A 20,788-nucleotide genomic window follows, 5' to 3' on the forward strand; every position below is an offset into this window, starting at 1 on the left:
GCTGTAAGACATAATGATGCCTAATACTCGACCGACAAATGATAAAAATATTACTCTTTTTTTATTATGGACAAACTATTTGTAAAAGAAAACTCACCCCTAGGATTTTCTGCAGGAGATTCGATGTTGACTCACCGATCTGTTTAATGTCATAAACAAACTCGGTAAATTAGAAATGGAGATATTTAAAAAAAATAGATTTAATTTATGAAATGTTAACTCTACTTCGTATTGATAATGTCGACATACGCCTACAAGAGGCTTTGTTTACTCGGGTCTTATCCTTCATCTTCATGTACTTTCTCAAACTGAATCTTGGAAAATGTCGCTAATACATTTCAACATGTTATTAGTTTTAAAAATAATTATTTAGTTTTAAAATAAAAATAGGAGACTAGAAGGATTTTCTTCCCTATCAAAGGCAAATAACTAAAAGGATAAAAACTGAGTCAATCACCTACTCGAACAAGTCATATAGCGGTGATTTATTGGTTGAATGCCAGGGATAATGTCAACTAAATTATCAATATTTTAAAAATGTAAGTTTAAATCAATCGAATTAAAATTATGGGGAATTTTTTTGCAGACATCAAGTACTTTTTGCGGCAACAAAAAAAGTCTTTTATGCAACACAAAAAGGAATCCATTTGCCAAAAAGGTCATTTTCAATAAAGGAGTTCTTTTCTCATTTTATACCAACCACTTTAGAAACATAATTTGGGTAAGAGATATAAATTAAGCACGCAGTCTAAAATCTACATGACAAGAATTAGTCGCGAGCACCGGGTAAAATAATATTTATGAAATTTTGGTACTACCTTTTTCTGTTTCTTAGTGGTAAATTATATACAAAGCCATTTGAATTGCATTTAATTTGTATATGACAACAGCACACACAGGTGTTATTAAACTGATTACGGTATGCCTTGTAGCAGCCGTTATCCGTTTCCAAGGATGACCTATTTCCGAGGATGTTTATTTCATGCTATCCTCGCTAGCCGTGGATAGTCCATCCACTTCGATCCACATCGACTGATTCTCTTGGCATTGGTGCAAAGTTTTCTGTAAGATTTTGTGAGCTTGATTTCAGGATACATTCCTTGCAAAAAATTCCAGGTGTAAAAATCGTGCCAATAACGAGACTTCCTCACTATGTTGCTTGCAATCACAGGTGCTCGACGCGAGCTTATGTTGAGGAAAAAACCCCACAAAAACAATAGTAATCTGAAGGATCAAACATCATAAAGAGTGAGAAACAAAAAATACTTTAGATTACCCCCAATGACCCGATCTGACATAGGACCCTGTCTATTATACTATATAAGTATATATTTTTTTCCTTCAGATTATTGTTTTCTTTTCCCTCAACATCAAGCTCGCGTCGAGCACCTGTTCTTGAAATATAATTTTATGCATCATGCCTTTATTGTTCTGCAGCCAATATAAATGTCATCAGTATGGAAATACACCAAAGTGTGGTTTTATTGGAAAAAAGAAGATTGATTATGATCTTCAGTTCTGCAATGTTTGGTGTAATTTATTATTTATGAATTGTAAAAGAATCAAGGGCAGATAAGAATAGTGCTAGTAATAGTGACTGTGATGTTACAGCTCAACTGTGGCTCACTGGCTTTACTTGGTCCTATCATATAAGACATCAAACCAGATAATTATGTTTTAGGGGTGGAGGTCTTACTACCTAAATAATGGCACTGTGAAGTGTATTCTGATGTCAACAAGCATCGGAAGGAGAAGTTCGATTTTCAGGAATATCTCAAACACTTGGCATCCCATATCAACACTTTTCTACAAATTAAAGTCATATTTTAGTCAGCCTTTACATTGGTGTCTTTTTTTCTAATAAATTCAAATTCTCACACAGGCAAATGGACATGTTTTTAAGTTCTGTTGGCTTGCATTGCATTTGGCTAGAATGCAATGGAAGCCAGGAATGCTGAATTTAGATTAAGTTGAAGTATGTTTCTTTGATGCAACAAATAAAAATGTATTAATACTGAAGTATTTATATATCTTAGTTTCATTTAGATACTTATCATCCTTTTAACAAATTGTAACAACATTTTAAAGATAATCACTAATATTATCAGCTTATTATATAGTACATCTACTCTGACATTATGGAAACGTTCTTTTTATGGTTTTTTGTCCTGTCACAGTATGTATGTATGTATGTAACTTAATGGTATGTTGGCACTATACTAGCTGTATAGTTCCAATTGAAAGTTCTGCTCTAAAAGTGTAAAGATAAAATACTGCAAGAAATTTTTGGAAGAGGTCCAACCTTGATTACACTCTGGTTTTTCAGCTTTGAAAGTCCTTGACTTCCATGGTTGAAAATTTGGAAGACTGCTACCTCAGTCCTGAAGTCCCACCATTGGACTTACTAAAATATCTGTATCAGTTTATTAAAATGGTAGTCTTTCTGACAATAGTTATAAAGGTCTTGAAAAAACTATCCTCAAGAGAACACCGGCCATTAAAAGTTGCACCTTGTCCTGTGATGAAGGTCTGTTTAGATATGCACTTGACTGGTGCAGATGGCTATTGAATTTTAAAGGAGATAATATGCTTTTTGATTAGTTACACAGATGTACAATTCATAAAATTGCTTATTGAAGACGATAAAAAATGATGTCTCATAAAGTTCCTGACTAGATCATGCCTTCTGTAATTCCAATGTATAAAATGCTTGGACACCCATTAACAGAAACCCTGCTTTATTTTTTTGTGAGATACTTGTAATTTTATGTGATGAAAGTATTTTTGAATTCTTGTTCACACTTTTTGCATGAGCAGTATTATTTTACTCTATATTTTTTCTTTCTAGACTTTGAAATCAACTCTATCATTGTCCCCTTTAGACTAGTTTCAAGTGAGGATTCCATGGGAAAGAAGGATTGTTACTGAACAGTCTTCTGAGAAAGAGAAACAAAATGAGTTGGGTTGTAAAATTGTTTCAGAAAGCTGTTTTTCCGCTCAGTGCATTTGGAACCTTTTTTGGTGGATCTATACTACTTAAGTAAGTGTTCAGTTTTATACATTACATTGTCATGGTCTTCTTCATATAAGCCATTCCATTCCATCCACATCAAAAAATATGATATCTCATTTGGGCAAATAATGGTAAAAATGCATTATTTTAGTGTAGGCAGCCATCTTTGAGAACACTGAAAGTGATTTTAAGATGAAACATACTTGCACTGAAATGCATGGTCATAGCCTGATAAAAAACAGAAATGTGAAGATGTAATCATACAGACTTGGGGCAAAACCACAATGAGACAGTAACATGCATGTGACACAACAGAGAGGTCAGCTTATGATATATCATAGTTTGTAAAATTTAGTCAGGATTTTTACATTCAAAGCAGTAGGGTTTTCATTGACCCACTATTTAGCATGCAAATGGACAATAACGTCAACTGTCGAGAAAGTTTCTTTTTCCGACATTAAAATATGCACATCATCTCTAATTCCAATAAGTTATTTCACAGTAACGTCATGCCATTTAGAGTCTTCTTGTCTATGGCACCAGTATTTTTAGCCTTTCTTAGTGGGTCACTGTCTGGATTATACAAGTGGCAGTTATCATCATTGTTAATCTCAGTACTAAGGAGATGATGTACCATTACTTTAGTCAGCCTGAGTTTTCCTCAGATTAGAAAATGTCTTTTCAGTGTATTTTTTTGAATGGTACAGTGTTATTTCAGCTCTTCTGAGTCCAGCAAGAAGTTTAAATTGTTTCCTGCCTGTAGGTAGATTCATTTTCCTGGCTGCCTGCTAAAACTGCTGATGATTGGTGCTATCTGGATTGAATTAGAGTAATTCTTTTTAAAATCAACATTACAGAAATGGCTCAATTCCAACTACTGACATTCCTGTTTCTATCCATTATTGAATTTAGCAAGATATTTAATTTGTTTTGATTTTGGCATTTTAGCATTGAGAGATGTTTGTGGTGTAAGTAAGAGCACATCTTGTATAGCATGGTTAGACATCTTGACAGACTTAAAATACTGAAGCCATACTGGCCTGTTTTATCTCGTTTGAGCTCATTAGTAATGATTAATCCTACTATAATCCATTTTTCTCTTTAATCCTTTACAAATTACTTCTGATTGCATGCATAGTATAATCTATCTCAACAAACTTTAAACACGGATACCAAATCAACCCTTCTGTAAGAATCCAAGTTGATTGTTTATGCTGCTTGAGCTCCTTAGTAATCCAGTCTTAATCCATAAATATTTTTAATCCTTTCCAAATTACTCCTGATCACATGTCACTTAAATCTTAACACATACTAACACATACGGACCACATGTCAGTGTCAAGATAAAATACTTTGATTTTATGTGATGTACTATGCTAATGAATGGGGTATGGTTATATACTGTGCTAATGAGTGGGGCATGGTTATGTGATGTACTCTGCTAATGAATGGTGTGTGGTTATGTGATGTACTCTGCTAATGACATTGTTATGTGATGTACTGTGCTAATGAATGGGGTGTGGTTGTGTGATGTACTATACTAATGAATGGTGTGTGGTTATGTGATGTACTTTGCTAATGACATTGTTATGTGCTGTACTATGCTAATGAGTGGGTATGGTTATGTAATGTACAGTGCAACCCCGCTATAACGCCTCCCGCTATAACGCAAATTCGGATATAACGCGGTCATGGCATGGCTTCCTAAAATTTGTATATTCATTCACACATGAAAAAATATTTTTTGTTCAAAGTACATGAAATAGTGTATAAAAATTTATTATCATTATGGGGAATAGATCGCGTATGAATTCGAATTTAATATGATCTTGTTGTGGTTCCTGAAATTTTAAATACATGTATGTGTATTTTTCTCGTACCAGGAAAGAACATTTTTTTAAGTACGAGAAATAGTTTGTAAAACGTTTATTATCATTTTGGGGAAGAGTTTGCTTATGAATTTTAATATAATACAATCATGGCATAGCTTCTGAAATTTAACAATATCACCAGGTTCCTGAAGTGTTAAGCCAAAATAAACATTATCGGAAATGTTACTTATTACTGGTACATGAGTAAAGTCAGTAAGTCGACTTTGTGGTTGTCTTCAATTAATTCTGCATACAATCGTTACTCAAACAATAGCCAACATGTGTTTCTTCTTTAGCTGCATACACAACCAAGCAGCAGACAATGTGGTGGTTGATGAAAGATTCTCACAATTTAATAAACATCAATAAAAAAAAGCCACCAAGATGTTTGCTGGGCTTGGCAGTGTTATTAGACGCAATCAGTTGACCAGTAAATAATGTCGTCTTTATTAGCTGGAAATTGAAAGGGTATAAAATTGTACATGCATTAAAATTTTTTATAAACATGACTCGTGACCATCACAGGCCTACTGCACTTAGTTCTCGGGTTTTACAATGGTATGGTGTTTGTTTATGAACTCGTTATTAATTTCCTACTTTTTATAAAAATATTTTACCATTATGGAAAAACAAGTTTACAAATGCAAGTCGTTTTCTGCACTTTGCGCAGTGATTGGTATAGTAGTTGTCACACATATTTTTTTCGATATTCACAAAATCTGAAGTAAAAGTTATATGCACGTTGAAAGCATGTGTTGATTGTTAATTATTCTTGCCATAGTCATTCAAATGAATAGGCGTACAAGCATTAATTATTGGAAATTTGCAGTGGATAAATGTACATGGAAACACATATGAGAAAATGTTAGTATGAAATTTGTTTAGACCCTGGAATGTAATGAACCGTACACGTGCTTCATCTTTCTTAACCTAATTTTGCTGTTAATTTTGCCCATTGAATTCAGACACATAATGATGTGTGACAAAATTATTAAATATTTTAAATATGTATGCTGTTTTGGCAGTGGAATTACATATATTATGGATTAATTGCAAGTCCCAACAGTACAATATCAGATGGCAAGTAAACGGTGTTGATAATTTTGTTCATGCTGTATATTAACGTTTTAATTCAGACACAATGATCTGTGGATAAAATTATTAAATATTGTAAATATGTGTGCAATTTTTCAGTGGAATTACATGCATTATAGATGAACTGCATGCCATGACTGCACGATAGTAAATGGTGTTGATACTCTATTCATCATACACATTAGACATGAATACATGTATATATGCTAATGAGTTGTTCTCTGAAAAAGTAAAATACTGTAAAACCCCGCATTAACGTGACCCCAATATTAACGCGATCCAATTTTTTAAACCCCATTTATCACGTTATAGCGGGGTTCCACTGTACTATGCTAATGAGTGGTTATACCTGCTCTTATGATAGATCAATCAGCAGTTAAAGTGTCCTGCTTGCAATACCCACTTCACAGTCATGTGATCAGAGGAAGTCTTTACCATAAATATACTACATCGGAAACAAGTTCTGAAGGAAAAAATGAAACATTTGTGTTAATAGTGAATCTGAGTACAAAGAGATTTCAGTCAGTGATGCAAGGAACAGGAGACACCCCTAATCTTGGGAGAAAAAGCCTCCCAGCTGCAAGGTTCACATGTATGCCATAAAACTAGTATGATATCTTTCTCAATATAACTTTCTTATTCTTTTTACATAGTTTGTTTGTTTGTCATGTGAATAATGTTTAGAAATGGCCAAAGATTTGCTTGGCCTGCCCATGGACATCAAACTTGGCTTTGGTCAGCATGACAACAAACATACACATTTGGAAGCCTTTGATGTCTGTCTTTTTGGTGTAAATTATCAAGTTGAATTATTTGTTTCTACTCGGTTTGGGTATGTTTTAACATGGTCACATTTTGACTTGAATACATTGCCATTGTACATTCTGTCATGGTTTCATGTTGATGTATTATCATCATGTCAGCATGCATGCCCCATTGACTTAAGATTAAGGTTACTAATTTCATAGAACCAACATCTGTGATTAAATTAATTATCAAACATTAAATCTTGTACAAATGTTGGTAGGCCCACACATTGATTTACTCAGGGACTTTATTTTTTAGGGACTATTTGTCTGGTGGAAAGTACTCAGGAGATGTAAAGGCTTATGGTAAAACTGTGATTGTCACGGGGGCCAACACAGGAATTGGGAAGGAGGTTGCTAAAGAGCTAGCTAAGAGAGGTAGGCAGTTCACATGGACAGTCATAGCTGTCAGTTACAAGAATGAAAGGCCATCTTTATTCTCATTTCACTGTCCTTTTCAGCCCATTCTAATTAAAGCAACTTTTTTTATTAGCCCATTTTGTTTTAAGTGCCCTTTCCAGCCCACTTCAGATTTGGAAACACCTCTATTAAGTAAATATTACAAGGTTTCAATTTTGGAACTTTAAAGGATCCAGCTTTATGAAATGGGCACGTGCAATTCTTGAGATGCAGATAAATTATATTGATGACTATAGCTACATATATGATACATATTGATGACTATACTACATATATATATTGATGAATATACTACATATATGATACATATTGATGACTATACTACATATATGATACATATTGATGCCTATACTACATATATGATACATATTGATAATTATAGCTACATATATGATACATATTGATGACTACAGCTACATATATGATAAATATTGATGATTATAGCTACATATATGATACATATTGATGACTATACTACATATATGATACATATTGATGACTATACTACATATACGATACATATTGATAATTGTAGCTACATATATGATAAATATTGTGGACTATAGCTACATATATGTTAAATATTGATGATTATAGCTACATATATGATACATATTGATGCATATACTACATATATGATACATATTAATAATTATAGCTACATATATGATACATATTGATGACTACAGCTACATATATGATAAATATTGATGATTATAGCTACATATATGATACATATTGATGACTATACTACATATATGATACATATTGATGACTATACTACATATATGATGCATATTGATAATTGTAGCTACATATATGAAACATATTGATGACTATAGCTACATATATGATAAATATTGATGATTATAGCTACATATATGATACATATTGATGACTATACTACATATATGATACATATTGAAAATTATAGCTACATATATGATACATATTGATGACTATACTACATATATGATACATATTGATGACTATAGCTACATATATGATAAATATTGATGATTATAGCTACATATATGATACATATTGATGACTATACTACATATATGATACATATTGATGACTATGGCTACATATATGATACATATTGATGACTATGGTTACATATATGATACATATTGATGACTATACTACATATATGATACATATTGATGACTATACTACATATATGATACATATTGATGATTATAGCTACATTTATGATACATATTGATGACTATACTACATATATGATACATATTGATAATTATAGCTACATATATGATACATATTGATTGTATAGCTACATATATGATACATAATGGAGACAATAGGTACATATGCAATACATATTGATGATCATATCTTCATATATGATACATACTAATGACTGTATGTCTACATATATGATACATATTTATGACTATAGCTATATATATATGATACATGTTGATTGTATAGCTACTATATGATAAATATTGATGATGGTATAGCTACATATGATACATAATGGAGAAAATAGGTATATATCTGATACATATTGATGACTATAGCTGCATATATGAAATATTAATGAATGTATAGCTACATATATGATAAATAATGGGGACTTATATATCTCACACACACACACACACAATTTGGGATACTCTCTGACTTCTACCACAACATAAATGTCCAAAGATCTTGCATGGGGTATGAAAGGTCAGCAACAGATTATCATGGTTTTGTTTGATAACTAAGATCATTTATTATTTATAAAAGTGTCAGTCATTTTCAGTTTTGCACCTTGGGTCCATTGAGGAAGGGAATATATGCTTCCCTGTCCCATGACTATGGAAGACACACACTTTTAAATGGGAAAAATTATTGATTTTATTAAAATGAATGCACAAAAAGTTGCAAACAGGGTGCCTAGAAGTCAAGCTTTGGGAGACATATTTATTAAATTGTGGGTTTACTCCTTGAACAACACTTTGCTATATTTGTGATCGCTGTAAGCAATGGTTATTAACATGGAACCAGTCCTGTGTTAAGATTCCTGTTACAGAATAAGGTATTAGTTACATTCATATTCATATTTTAGTACTTTTAAATATGAATTTGAAACTGCTTTTTCATGGTTTGTAAATTAAAAAATAAAATTATCATTCTCTTGTATCTGGTTTGATCTGCACATGAATGGGTACATTTCTTTTGCAGAATCTGCAGAGGGGAGAAACAAAAATGGCTTAGAACTTGAAACAGTGTCTCTTCAAATTAAAATGGCTTTCTTTGAATATTATTTTGACAGACATTTTCTTCAAAGTCTGATAATGCATCTCAAGGATTTCTTTGTTAATAATGAAATCAAACCGATGTCTTGTGTAATATGTAGTATACCCAATTCTTTATAGTTTCTATGTGATGCACATTTGGTATGAAAATCAACCTTTTACTAGGCAAAGATGTAGAAATAGATTGCTCTGTACTTTTTTCACACTTTCATTGTGTTGATTTGGCTGCAAAATTTGGCTGAAATTATGGGAGTGCTGAAGAATTTTAACACATTCAGACAAAGAGGTACCATTTTTGGATCAGGATTCAAATTATAATTTTTATGATATGGGTGTAGTTCATTTAAAGTATTGTTCTTGTAATGCTGTACTTACAATGCAGCATGTCGACAGTACAGCTCATAGAGCCATAGTGAATTTCCATGCATCATAATTACATGGAATGAAAATATTGAGACCAGTTGTACTGCTCATGACTGGTAAATATCTGTGATGATGGTATAAGTAGTGTGAAAGTGGGTTGTTTTGTGCCTTTTTGTCACCTTTAGGGCCATTCCACCCATCCTTGCCCCCCCCCCCAACAATTAAGCACACATGTGAGAGTTGATCACTTTTGATTTTGACCAAGAGGGTGCAAGAACACGCATGATGTGAGTGAGCCAGTCATGGGGGTAGAGTCTTGTCTGGATGAAGTGTCAAAAAAGGCAAAAGCCCTGACTTTGATACTACTCTGCTATAACTGTAGAAATAAAATCCTGCAAAGTGTACTTATTTCAGGCAAGCATATGTTAGTGATGAACACTCACACTGTGAGCTCAGTGAATGAATGTATGTACTGATTGTAACTATACTATATCAAAAAAGAGCTCTGTATTGATGTTTCTCCATAGCAATACTACACAGTGCAGTATAGTTATATAGCACATTATGATTTGCACTGACAACAGAGGAAGATGTAGTTGTGAATATTTAGGACTTGAAGAAATGTATGTTTATATACAGACGTTAAGCAGTAGCCAAGCTACTGACTCCCCAAAAAAATTCATGGAAGTCTATAAACCTGCCAAATAATTGGAATATAAAAATGTGATGGGATAAACTGAGATTGCTGTATTGTTTGAATGTATCATACTGGTTTATCAAAGAAGCATTCTCTGAAACAAATTACAAGCACATTGATAAGTTGGTCAGTCTTGGAATGACTTAGAAATAGAATGAATAAACTAGGGCCAATTTTTGAGGCAAATAAAACTAAAAAGAACCTGAAGAATATTGTGCATTAAAGTGTACTTCCATAAAAGAAGAATAACTCACCCACTGTGTCCCAAAAAAATGACATTTTGGACAAGATCAATGACAAAGATGTTCAAGAGTAAGCTACTTAAATAAATACTTTGGACCATAAATATAAGAATGGCATCCGAACTAAGACATATGCTAATGTACTAGATAGGAGAAGCAGTTAATAAATGTGCTACCTGTCTGAGAAGAGAAAATCTTGTATGAAGTAAATAATTGACATTGCAGAGTTGCAGCAGCATGAGTACAAGAACAGTTTGCAGAAGGTATTACTAAAAGCAGTGAAACAAAACTTCTCTGAGATATTTACCTACATTCTCAGAAATCTGATTGGTTACCAGCATGAAATGGTGTGTTGCCATATGCTTCAAGTTGGTATAATGCTCAGTGATGGGTCAGTTGAGCTTGTTTGGGCTCAATCAGTGATGGATGATACAATCTTTAGAGGACTTAGAATGCCTTTTGATGAAGTCAGAAATAGGGAATTTCATCTGAGAATTTTTAGACTGCACTTTACCCATGTTTCCTATGGATGATGGTAAATTTTATCATATTTTGCTATCCATCAAGCCTTAAAGACATTGCAACAGAGGAGAAAATAAAGTGGTGATGGATAGATCATCACTGTGAACAAGATTTTCAGTGTTAGATTAAACGCTCACATGAATCTATAGGAAGTTCGATGGCATTGGGATGTAACAAATACAAAGCTGCCTTGGATAATACAAACTCTGTGGTAGAACATGTCATTATGTGTACTGCCAAACACACATGCAGGTGTTACATGATGATTTGGGGACACAATCGTGCCTTAGATGTGGCATTGGAGTCAAATCACTTAATCAACTTTGCCAGCCTTGTGGATCAGTTCACAAGTACTTTAAAGCACACAGAAACAGGTCAAAACCACAACCACCTGTGGCTGCATAAGCACAAACAGATAACCCCCCATAAAGAAGAAATAAATGAGATAATAACCAAGAATGAAGTGATCACAGTTTCTGATCCTGATAAAATACAAAAAATAAAACAAGCCATTGACAAAATTTCCCAATTAGAAAGATGCTAAACCCTCTCCTTATCACAGACATGCCTACTGTGCCACAGCTAAAACAGCTTGCATGACAGCATGGAATACACAGTCCAAATTGCATGGAATACACATTCTAAGTTGCATGAGAATACACATACCAATTGTATGAGATAAGCAGACATACTTGAGATCCATATTTGTACTGAATCCACCACCACCATCACTGGTTGCTACTACCACAGCAGCAATGATAATAGCAGCAACAATTTCAGATAAAACAATGGTAAAATGGCTAATACATGAGCATAATCAAATATCCAGAGGTGCAAGAAAAGTTGACATCTCTTTGAACAAAACCGTTGTCATTGTCTTGCATCTACTATTGCTGGTGAGGTAGCTGAACACATATATATTCATGCAAAAAGACAAAAATAACAAGTAAAAGAATTCATAATTAAAAAATATCATGACAAATTGGAAAATCTTGTGGCATTTATCCCACCCACTTACACTCCAGGCAAAGATGCTCGACAACTTTTGACAAATATGATTCCTGAACTGATAGTAGTGTTACGAACTTTGGTCACACTGGCATTAATGCAGACATTGTCCTTAGTGCAAATCTAATCAGAATTAGAATCAATATTGCACTATGTATTTATAAAGAATCTTAACTGGCACAGTATGCACAAGGGTGAATAATATCCATATAGATGTTGTATGCTAGTATTTAGCAACTAAGAACTGCTCACTTTTACTATGGTGGTATAAGTGAAAAGCTACAGTGCACAATCATCCCTGAGCCTGGCATAAACACAGTAAAAATATACTACAGTACAACGAAAGATGAAAGTCCCGTATATCATATCTGTGGATTTTTAATACCTGAATGTTTCACTGGAATGCTTTGTGTCTAGCTCTGATAAGAAAGACATAAATGCGCCTAATATCGATCAAACAATGCAAGTCGCTGAACAGATCCCATATGGGTTTTGTTATGTAGCAGTTCGATGTGATGGAGCTGCCAGTCCTTTATCATGTCCAGAGTGCCAGTGCCTAAACACAGGTGATTTAATTCTCAGATTTATCAAAATTACAGCAAATGGATTCGGCAGCAGCTCTACTTACCAGCATGCATAATTATAATGGGTGAGTTTTCCTAGCCACTCACTGCTGGATTTGTGAAGAAGTTTTCACGAAAGAGCAAAGTCCATCAGCAGACAAAGAACAAAGTTCTTCATCTGATGTAACTAAAAGTCTCAGTTCCAAAGTCTGTGATCACTGTCAGATCACAGGTGCATAGAGAGGTGCCACACACAACACATGTAATTTGCAGTTGAGAATTTACCCCAGCAAAACAAAAATTGCTGTGGTGCTTCATGACCTGTGTGTGTATGATGACCACTTAATAATGCAAGCAGTTGCTACATTGTGACATTCTGTCGTATTGGGGTGGGGTTCTCCCAATATAATTTAATTAAATTAAATTGAAAGTTCCACCCTGGCTCATTAGGTTAGAAAGTTAAATTAGTGATGATGTAGATTTACAGCTCTGAGCCCCCAGTCAGCAGTGCCGACGGTTAAATTATAGAGAACACGAAGATGAAATTCAATCAATAACAATTTAATAAATGTGATAATTTAAAAACGATAACTTCCAATCACTCGTCTTTCCCTCGACCAAGTGACAGCCTAATTCATCCCGTGATTTACAGTGTGAGTTCGATTTTCCCCCTGTCCTTGCATCTACTCATCTATTTCTTCCAGCTGATTCTTCCTTCTTTCCATTCCTCTAACTCCTTCTTTGTCTCTGTTTCCTCTCTACTATCTCCTCCAGCTTCGCTCCAGACTTCAACTTCTCCTTTCTTCTCCTTTCCCTCTCTATTATCTCCTCCAATTCCACTCCCAGACTTCAACTTCACCTTTCTTCTCCTTCCCTCCTTTCCTCCGTCTCTCTATCTGAGACTACGGGACCAAACTTTAACTGGTCTGTCCCTCAAAGCTTCCTGTGAAAAACCACAAGGCGTTAACAAATGTTTTATCGAACCTCACCTCACACTATAACGACAATTAACCATCAGATAGCTGTCACTGTTTCAGCCATGCATGCATACACATCAAAATTCCTACACACTTCTTGCAGGGTAAACAATGGCGTAATAACACAGTATCAGCGAATTGTTATACAGACATCAATACATTGCGTCACGTCAGTATATACACATATATATTTAATCTCATCGTACTACAATCTGACAAAATCAGACGCATGTCTGTACATTACAAATATTCAACAATGGCAAAATCTATAATCATATGAACATATGTGTTAGTCTGCTATAAAATACCCACATAGTAAATTACAATATTAACTCTTACGACGGCTGGCAAGCTATATAATTCTTTACAAATATCAACTCATTTCTTCAAAATATGCAAACATATTAACAAAACAAAGTAATTCTTCGTACTACGATTCTAGTAATAATAAAGTATACATACGACCTACAATTAAAATGCAGTCGCATTCCACAAAGACCGAACAAATATCTACTGACCGTTTGAAGCTTTCTGTACTTAGACCTTCCCACTCTAAGATTTTCCCGCCAATAACGAATGGCTATTCGGAGTTACGCTAACCTCTTCTCTGGGTAATTTCTCTCAGCGAACTAACTTTTGCCGGAAAATGCAGGGATATCATTCTACCCAAATCAAGGTCTCCCCCTATCTCGATTCTGATTGGGTGGCGCTGTGCCCCTGTCCAATCGTCTTAGCGGCCAGTTCAACCTGTCTGTCTGTTTGCAGGGGAAAGAAGTTAGGACACTCCCACTTCTTCAGGCAATTTCTTTTGATCTTGGAAACATTTCGACACCTAGGTGATAATTGGCTGTCTGTGACTTCGCAACTCCGATGTCCGGTTCTTCTATTCTAGCCACAACAACCTTACGTAACGGATTAGTGCTAGCCTTCGGCAATGTTCGACATCAAACAATGACCCGTCAGAATTACCTTGATTATACATGTTTCAAACTGGGCTACTCTGGGTCGGGGTAAACATGACATACATCAAAATCACCAATAAGCGTGATCCCATATAACATGGAAAAATGCATGATGTTTTGGGTGAGAGAGTTGCAGTTATTAATTCGAAACATTTTATGAATTTGTCCTTGGACAAATTAATGAACAATCCAACTGTGGAAAACTTAAAAATCACTAGTTGATACTTTCCAACCAATACAGACTTGCTGACAGAAAAAGGTGTAGATCCATATGAGTACATGAATGACTGAAACAAATCTGCTGAAACTTAGTTGCCACTGATAAAAGTGTTTTATTCATCATTGTCATGCATCTCAGAAAAAAATTATGTACATGCAAAGAAAGTCTGGTCAGCATTTGAGTGAAAAAGCTCAATGACTATCATGATCTGTATCATACACCAATGTGTTCTTGCTCGCTGATGTGTTTGAGAAATTTTGTGATACTGTTATGCACTTTGACAAGCTCAATCACGCGTAATACTAATTGTCACCAGGTATGGGTTGGGATGCATTGTTGTCCAGAAACAAAATTGAGATTTAATTGTTCACTGACATTGATCAGCATTGGTTAATCGAGCGAACACTTTGTGGCAGAATATCCATGTCAAGTCACATATACACTCGTGTCAACAAGCCAAATGTGAACGGATATGACCCTGCTGACTCCAGCAATTACATCATGTATCTGCACAACAATAACCTTTAGGGATGGGCAATGATGCAGCCATTTCTGGTTGGTGGATTTCAGTGGCTCGATCCTGCACACATTAATCTACAAAAAGATGTGCATGATCACAACATAAACTGTGACAATGGGTGCTTTTTTTTAAGTTGATCTGGAGCATTTACCCATGGTACACAACAATTATCTGCTGGCAGCACTGTTGGTGCCTGGTTTTTCGTTGTCCCTGTCTCAGTGAATGGTCATCGATGAATCTGGCTGCAAATATACTGAATGTGCCATACTTAGGACCAAACACAATTATGTACTGCATGTGCAAAATTTGCAGTTGTATTTGTGATTGGGTATGTATGTAACCAAAATCAATCAAGTGCTTGGAGTTCGTCAGCAAGCTTGGATGTCTCCATACATTCAGATGAATACAGACCAACACACAAAGATCACCAGTGATTTTGAGAAGGACTTTTTGAAACTCATGAACAAAGCATTGCTTGGGGAAACCATGTATCTGTCCAAACAAATTTCACTTGATTGTGTTTGTGATAGTAAGCAGGACAAACTTTGAAAGATCATTGCTAACCTGACCTTGGATCCAGAGAAATCTTTAATGGTGGACTTATTGTTGTTCACATTTAAAAAAATCAAACTAATGCTGACACAACCAATATATGTTGGTTCTTCCGTGCTGGACTTGCCAAAGCTGCTCATGTACAAATTTTATTATGACAAGATCAGATAGACTGTTTTTTCAAGATCCTGTTAAACAGACAATGACTCGCTGGTGATGTATGATGATGTGCACGTGGACATAGCACAACTAAGTTTGGTCAAGAAGTTTGATACCAATGAGTATACAAAAGAACATCTGTTATTTAGTAATGCCAATAAAAAGATTGTTGGCAGGTTTAAAGAGAAATGCTTAGGCAAACAAATTGAAGAGTATGTGGGACTGCAACCAAAAATGTACTTGATTGTAGTCAGACTGCAGAGCTCTGGCAAGAACATTAGAAAGGCAAAAAGTATTCTGAGGGAGATTGTATAAAAAATCTCAAACATAAACTGTATCTTGAATGTCTTCAAGACAGACTGGAATATGTACACTCAGCAAATATGATCTTATCCAAGAAACATCGCCAGGATGCATACCAATGCACCAAGTTGAGTTTGTCTCTGCTTAATACCAATTGATGATACTCCCCAGTGGAATTACCACTTAAACCTTTGGTCATTGTGCTGTTGTTGCCAACTTACAATTAATACTGGTTAATCATGTGTCAAAACAAATCCTGGTTGTAGTTCCATATTTGCTGGAATGACTTGCAATTCCTCTTGCACAAATGTATAGCTTGTTGGATAAAATCCAGTACGCTTTTGTCCACCAGGTGATGATGGCCCTATTTGGTAACGAATTTGATAAAAGTTGATGGATGGCATTCTGACATGAAAACCTTTCACATTTGTACAAAAAATGCTGATCTGCTGAAAACTATGCCTATTGTTACTATTGTTACTAAAATTAGACCATTAAATAGCTTTTAATCAAAGACACTCAATAGAAGTTGGCTAAATGTAATGCTTTCAAGTTTGTACAAATAATGAGCTACCATTAAACATGACCACTGCTACTAAAAGTAGAAACACCTTTATGCAACTTTTCCAAAACTGCTGAATAGAATTTGACCAAACTTTGAAAAAAGCAGCTTGGCAAGGAGACCTGATAAATATGTACCAACTTTATGCAAATGATACCAATCCATTATCAAATATTAACGCTGTTGCTAAAAAGAAGAACACAGTTAAATGACTTTTTTGAAAAACTGCCCAGTAGAACTTGACCAAACATTACAGATAGAAACCTAGCATAAAGGGTTTCAAATCTGTAATATTATTGCCCACCTACCATTGAAAAGCAGTCAATATCTTTGAGCAACATTTGAATTAAAGCATCTAGGCATAGGGTAGTATTGGACATTGACATAGGGTAGTACTGGACATTGATATAGGGTAGTACTGGACATTGACATAGGGTAGTACTGGACATTGACATAGGGTAGTACTGGACACATTGATATGCTATCAAATATTAATGAAGATGAATAAACTTTGAAACATTTGTTTTGATAACATTTGCATGAGCAGCATTTGAAGAAACTTTAACAGAAAACTTCCCGTTGACCCAGATTTCCAGCTGCTATTTCATTTGACAATTAGACTAATATCAGTTTTGTAAGTAATCTAAACCTCTAGTTAACTTTCTTTATGTGTGTGTGTGTTGAATAAAATCAGAAGAAATTAGAGGTTAATAGTGTGTTTTTTTATTTGTTGTAGGTGCAAGAGTAATCCTGGCTTGTAGAGATGTAGAAAAATGTAGTCAAGCAATGGCTGACATATACCTGAATTCTGCTAATAGGAACCTTGTTTGTAAAAAATGTGACTTGGCTTCCTTTGCATCAATAAGAAACTTTGCCAGAAGTGTAAGTGAAAGTACGTAACATATGCATTGGTTGTTTTATTTATTGTGGAGAATTGACCCATAGCTGTTCTTCATGTATTTCTTCCAGCTTATATAACAATGATGGGCGTACTATGTACACATAGGAAAAACTGTAGACTTGGAACATAATTAAATACTGAATTTAAATGATGAAAAGAAGCAATACAATCATTATTTTTTTTACAAGACATATCTTTATGGAATTATGACAGCTTTGAACCATTTTATTGCAGTTTTGGATTTGCATATATGAAATGTGGAAATGTAGTTTTCATGGACACAGGGACACTAAAACAATCATCTATGAGACATAACCTCAGTGCAATGAATATTTACACATTTTCCACTTGCCTGGAATGAGAACTTCTAAATAATTGCACCCCATTCCAAAATCTGTTTTCCACTTTGTTGGAATGAAAACTTACTAAAAATTGCACCTCAAAATCTATTTGCCTTTTTGCATAAAATTTAGTTTGTTTTTTGTTTTTGTTGGTTTTAAAGTCTCTTGCAACACATTATTGGATATAGGAAATGGGAACTAAGTACCTTTGCCAATGACACACCGTGGTGGCCAACCCAAGCTGGCGAGTATCAAGTTTGTGAAATTCATTTTCATTTGCCTTCGGAAATGTTAATTTTAGCTGAATTGGTTAGAGACCTACAGAGCTTATGGGATGGTCTGTTTGTTGTGTTAACCAACATCCATCTGTCTACTGCTCTTAAACTACTAGCACACACATTCATCCCATGGTATAGTTGGTCCTAATGAAAATGGTACAGATTGGACATCCAGTATGGCCGCCAAATTGGCCATCATACAAATCTTGATATTGCAACTTTTTCTAAATGAATGGTGATATCTTTGTTACATATTCACTAAAAGACTTCTTGTGATCTCAAATTGGTCCTAAAAGAAAATATTGGCAACACAATGGTGATCTTAAAAATCTTCTTATTTTTATTCCTTGTGAAAAAAATTGGTGGTTTGTTAGCTTCGTTTGTTAGTGCATGATAGGCTATATATATATATATATATATATATATATATATGTATGTATGGTAGTCAGAATATCTGATGGAGGAAGAACCCAGGAAAACCCCAGGAAGAACCAGTGACCCATGGAAAGCTACTGGCAAGTTTTCTCACATTCCCACATTGGCTGAGGTTGAGACTCAAACCCACTTATACAGAGGTGAGATGACAGTGGTTGGCACAGGTGAGCATTTTAGATCAATCGGCCACACATGGCACCCAAACAAAAAGTATCATTGCTGTAGACTTTTCACCAGGAGGCTAATCAGGAAGTTTAAGTGTTCTTAAATGAAACTTGTGTGACATGCACTTTCAATATGGCTGCCACAGTGGCCATATGGAACATTTTGTTATCCCTAATTCAGCAGAATCAACTTAGGATTTTTAATAAAACAACTGTTTATGATCTTTAGTAATTACATGAAAATGGTGCTGCTCAGATATTCATTGTGGTTGCTACAATGGCCATTTTGAAAATCATCCTATTACTACTCCTGAATAAATGGTCATATTAGCATGGGGTTGTCACCAAAAGACTTGTGATGCCTAGTTGGGTGTAATGGTCATATTAGCATGGGGTTGTCACCAAAAGACTTGTGATGTCCAGTTGGGTGTAATGGTTATATTAGCATGGGGTTGTCACAGAAAGACTTGTGATGTCCAGTTATGTGTAATGGTCATATTAGCATGGGGTTGTCACAGAAAGACTTGTGATGCCCAGTTATGTGCAATGGTCATATTAGCATGGGGTTGTCACAGAAAGACTTGTGATGTCTACTTGGGTGTAATGGTCATATTAACATGGGGTTGTCACTGAAAGATTTGTGATGTCTAGTTGGGTTTAATGGTCATATTAGCATGGGCTTGCAACAGAAAGACTTGATGTCTAGTAGGGTGTAATGGTCATATTAGCATGGGGTTGTCACAGAAAGACTTGATGTCAAGTTGGTTGTAATGGTCATATTAGCATGGGGGTTGTCACAGAAAGACTTGTGATGTCTAGATGGGTTTAATGATCATATTAGCATGGGCTTGTCACAGAAAGACTTGATGTCTAGTTGGGTGTAATGGTCATATTAGCATGTGGTTGTCACATAAAGACTTGTGATGTCTAGTTGGGTTTAATGGTCACATTAACACAGGGTTGTCACAGAAAGACTTGTGATGTCTAGTTGGGTTTAAACATAAATGGTACCAGTCTGATTTCAAGCATTGCTGCCACAATGGCAATTGTGATACTTCTCCATGGTTTTATATTGGTACTTATTATGATTAATTAATGGAAATGGTGCCAATCATGTATCCAATATGGCCTCCATCATGAAAATCATACTAACATGACAGTTTCCACCAAAGGACTTTATATGATGGCTTGTTGGTCCTGAATGATGTCTTTTTGGTACTAAATAAAAATGGTGTAGATCTACACCCAGTAGTCCACCACAGCAGATAATTTAAAATCTCGTTGATGCTGAAGAATATAAGAGTAACACTCAGCAGTTGAAAAGAAGAAATTGTCTTACCTGGATATCACAGAAGTCTGTTTGGCAAGCAGACCTTTAGTCTCATGGAGAGACAACGGGTTTTTACATTTTTTCTTGCCCTTGTGTTTGTTCATAGGTTGTATCCATTTATAATCATTTGATTCTAGTGAAGGAGCAAGCATAGAAATTAAGATCCCTCTAGAATATTTTTTCAGAACAGAGCAAAAATACCACAATACCA

General features: G+C 34.9%; 1 protein-coding gene across 5 annotated transcripts in view; it reads left to right on the forward strand.

Moving 5' to 3' along the window:
• The first annotated feature begins 729 nt into the window (after positions 1–729).
• LOC149808305 (retinol dehydrogenase 13-like) overlaps positions 730–20,788 on the forward strand; it is a 32,780-nt gene continuing 12,721 nt past the window's right edge. For 2 of the 5 annotated variants that reach the window (XM_089975813.1, XM_089975837.1), the window contains exons 1-4: positions 730–786; positions 2,849–3,040; positions 7,045–7,163; positions 17,865–18,020. In XM_089975813.1, the coding sequence (XP_089831939.1) occupies positions 2,955–3,040; positions 7,045–7,163; positions 17,865–18,020 (361 nt within the window). In that variant the 5' untranslated portion in view covers positions 730–786; positions 2,849–2,954. Of the gene's footprint in view, positions 812–940; positions 1,065–1,331; positions 1,533–2,848; positions 3,041–7,044; positions 7,164–17,864; positions 18,021–20,788 lie in introns of those variants that run through there. The other 3 variants (XM_089975821.1, XM_089975827.1, XM_089975831.1) reach the window with 3 other exon arrangements.

Source organism: Sinohyriopsis cumingii, chromosome 1 (assembly GCF_028554795.1).
Source record: "Sinohyriopsis cumingii isolate HCF-2022 chromosome 1, ASM2855479v2, whole genome shotgun sequence".
NCBI lineage: Eukaryota > Metazoa > Mollusca > Bivalvia > Unionida > Unionidae > Sinohyriopsis > Sinohyriopsis cumingii.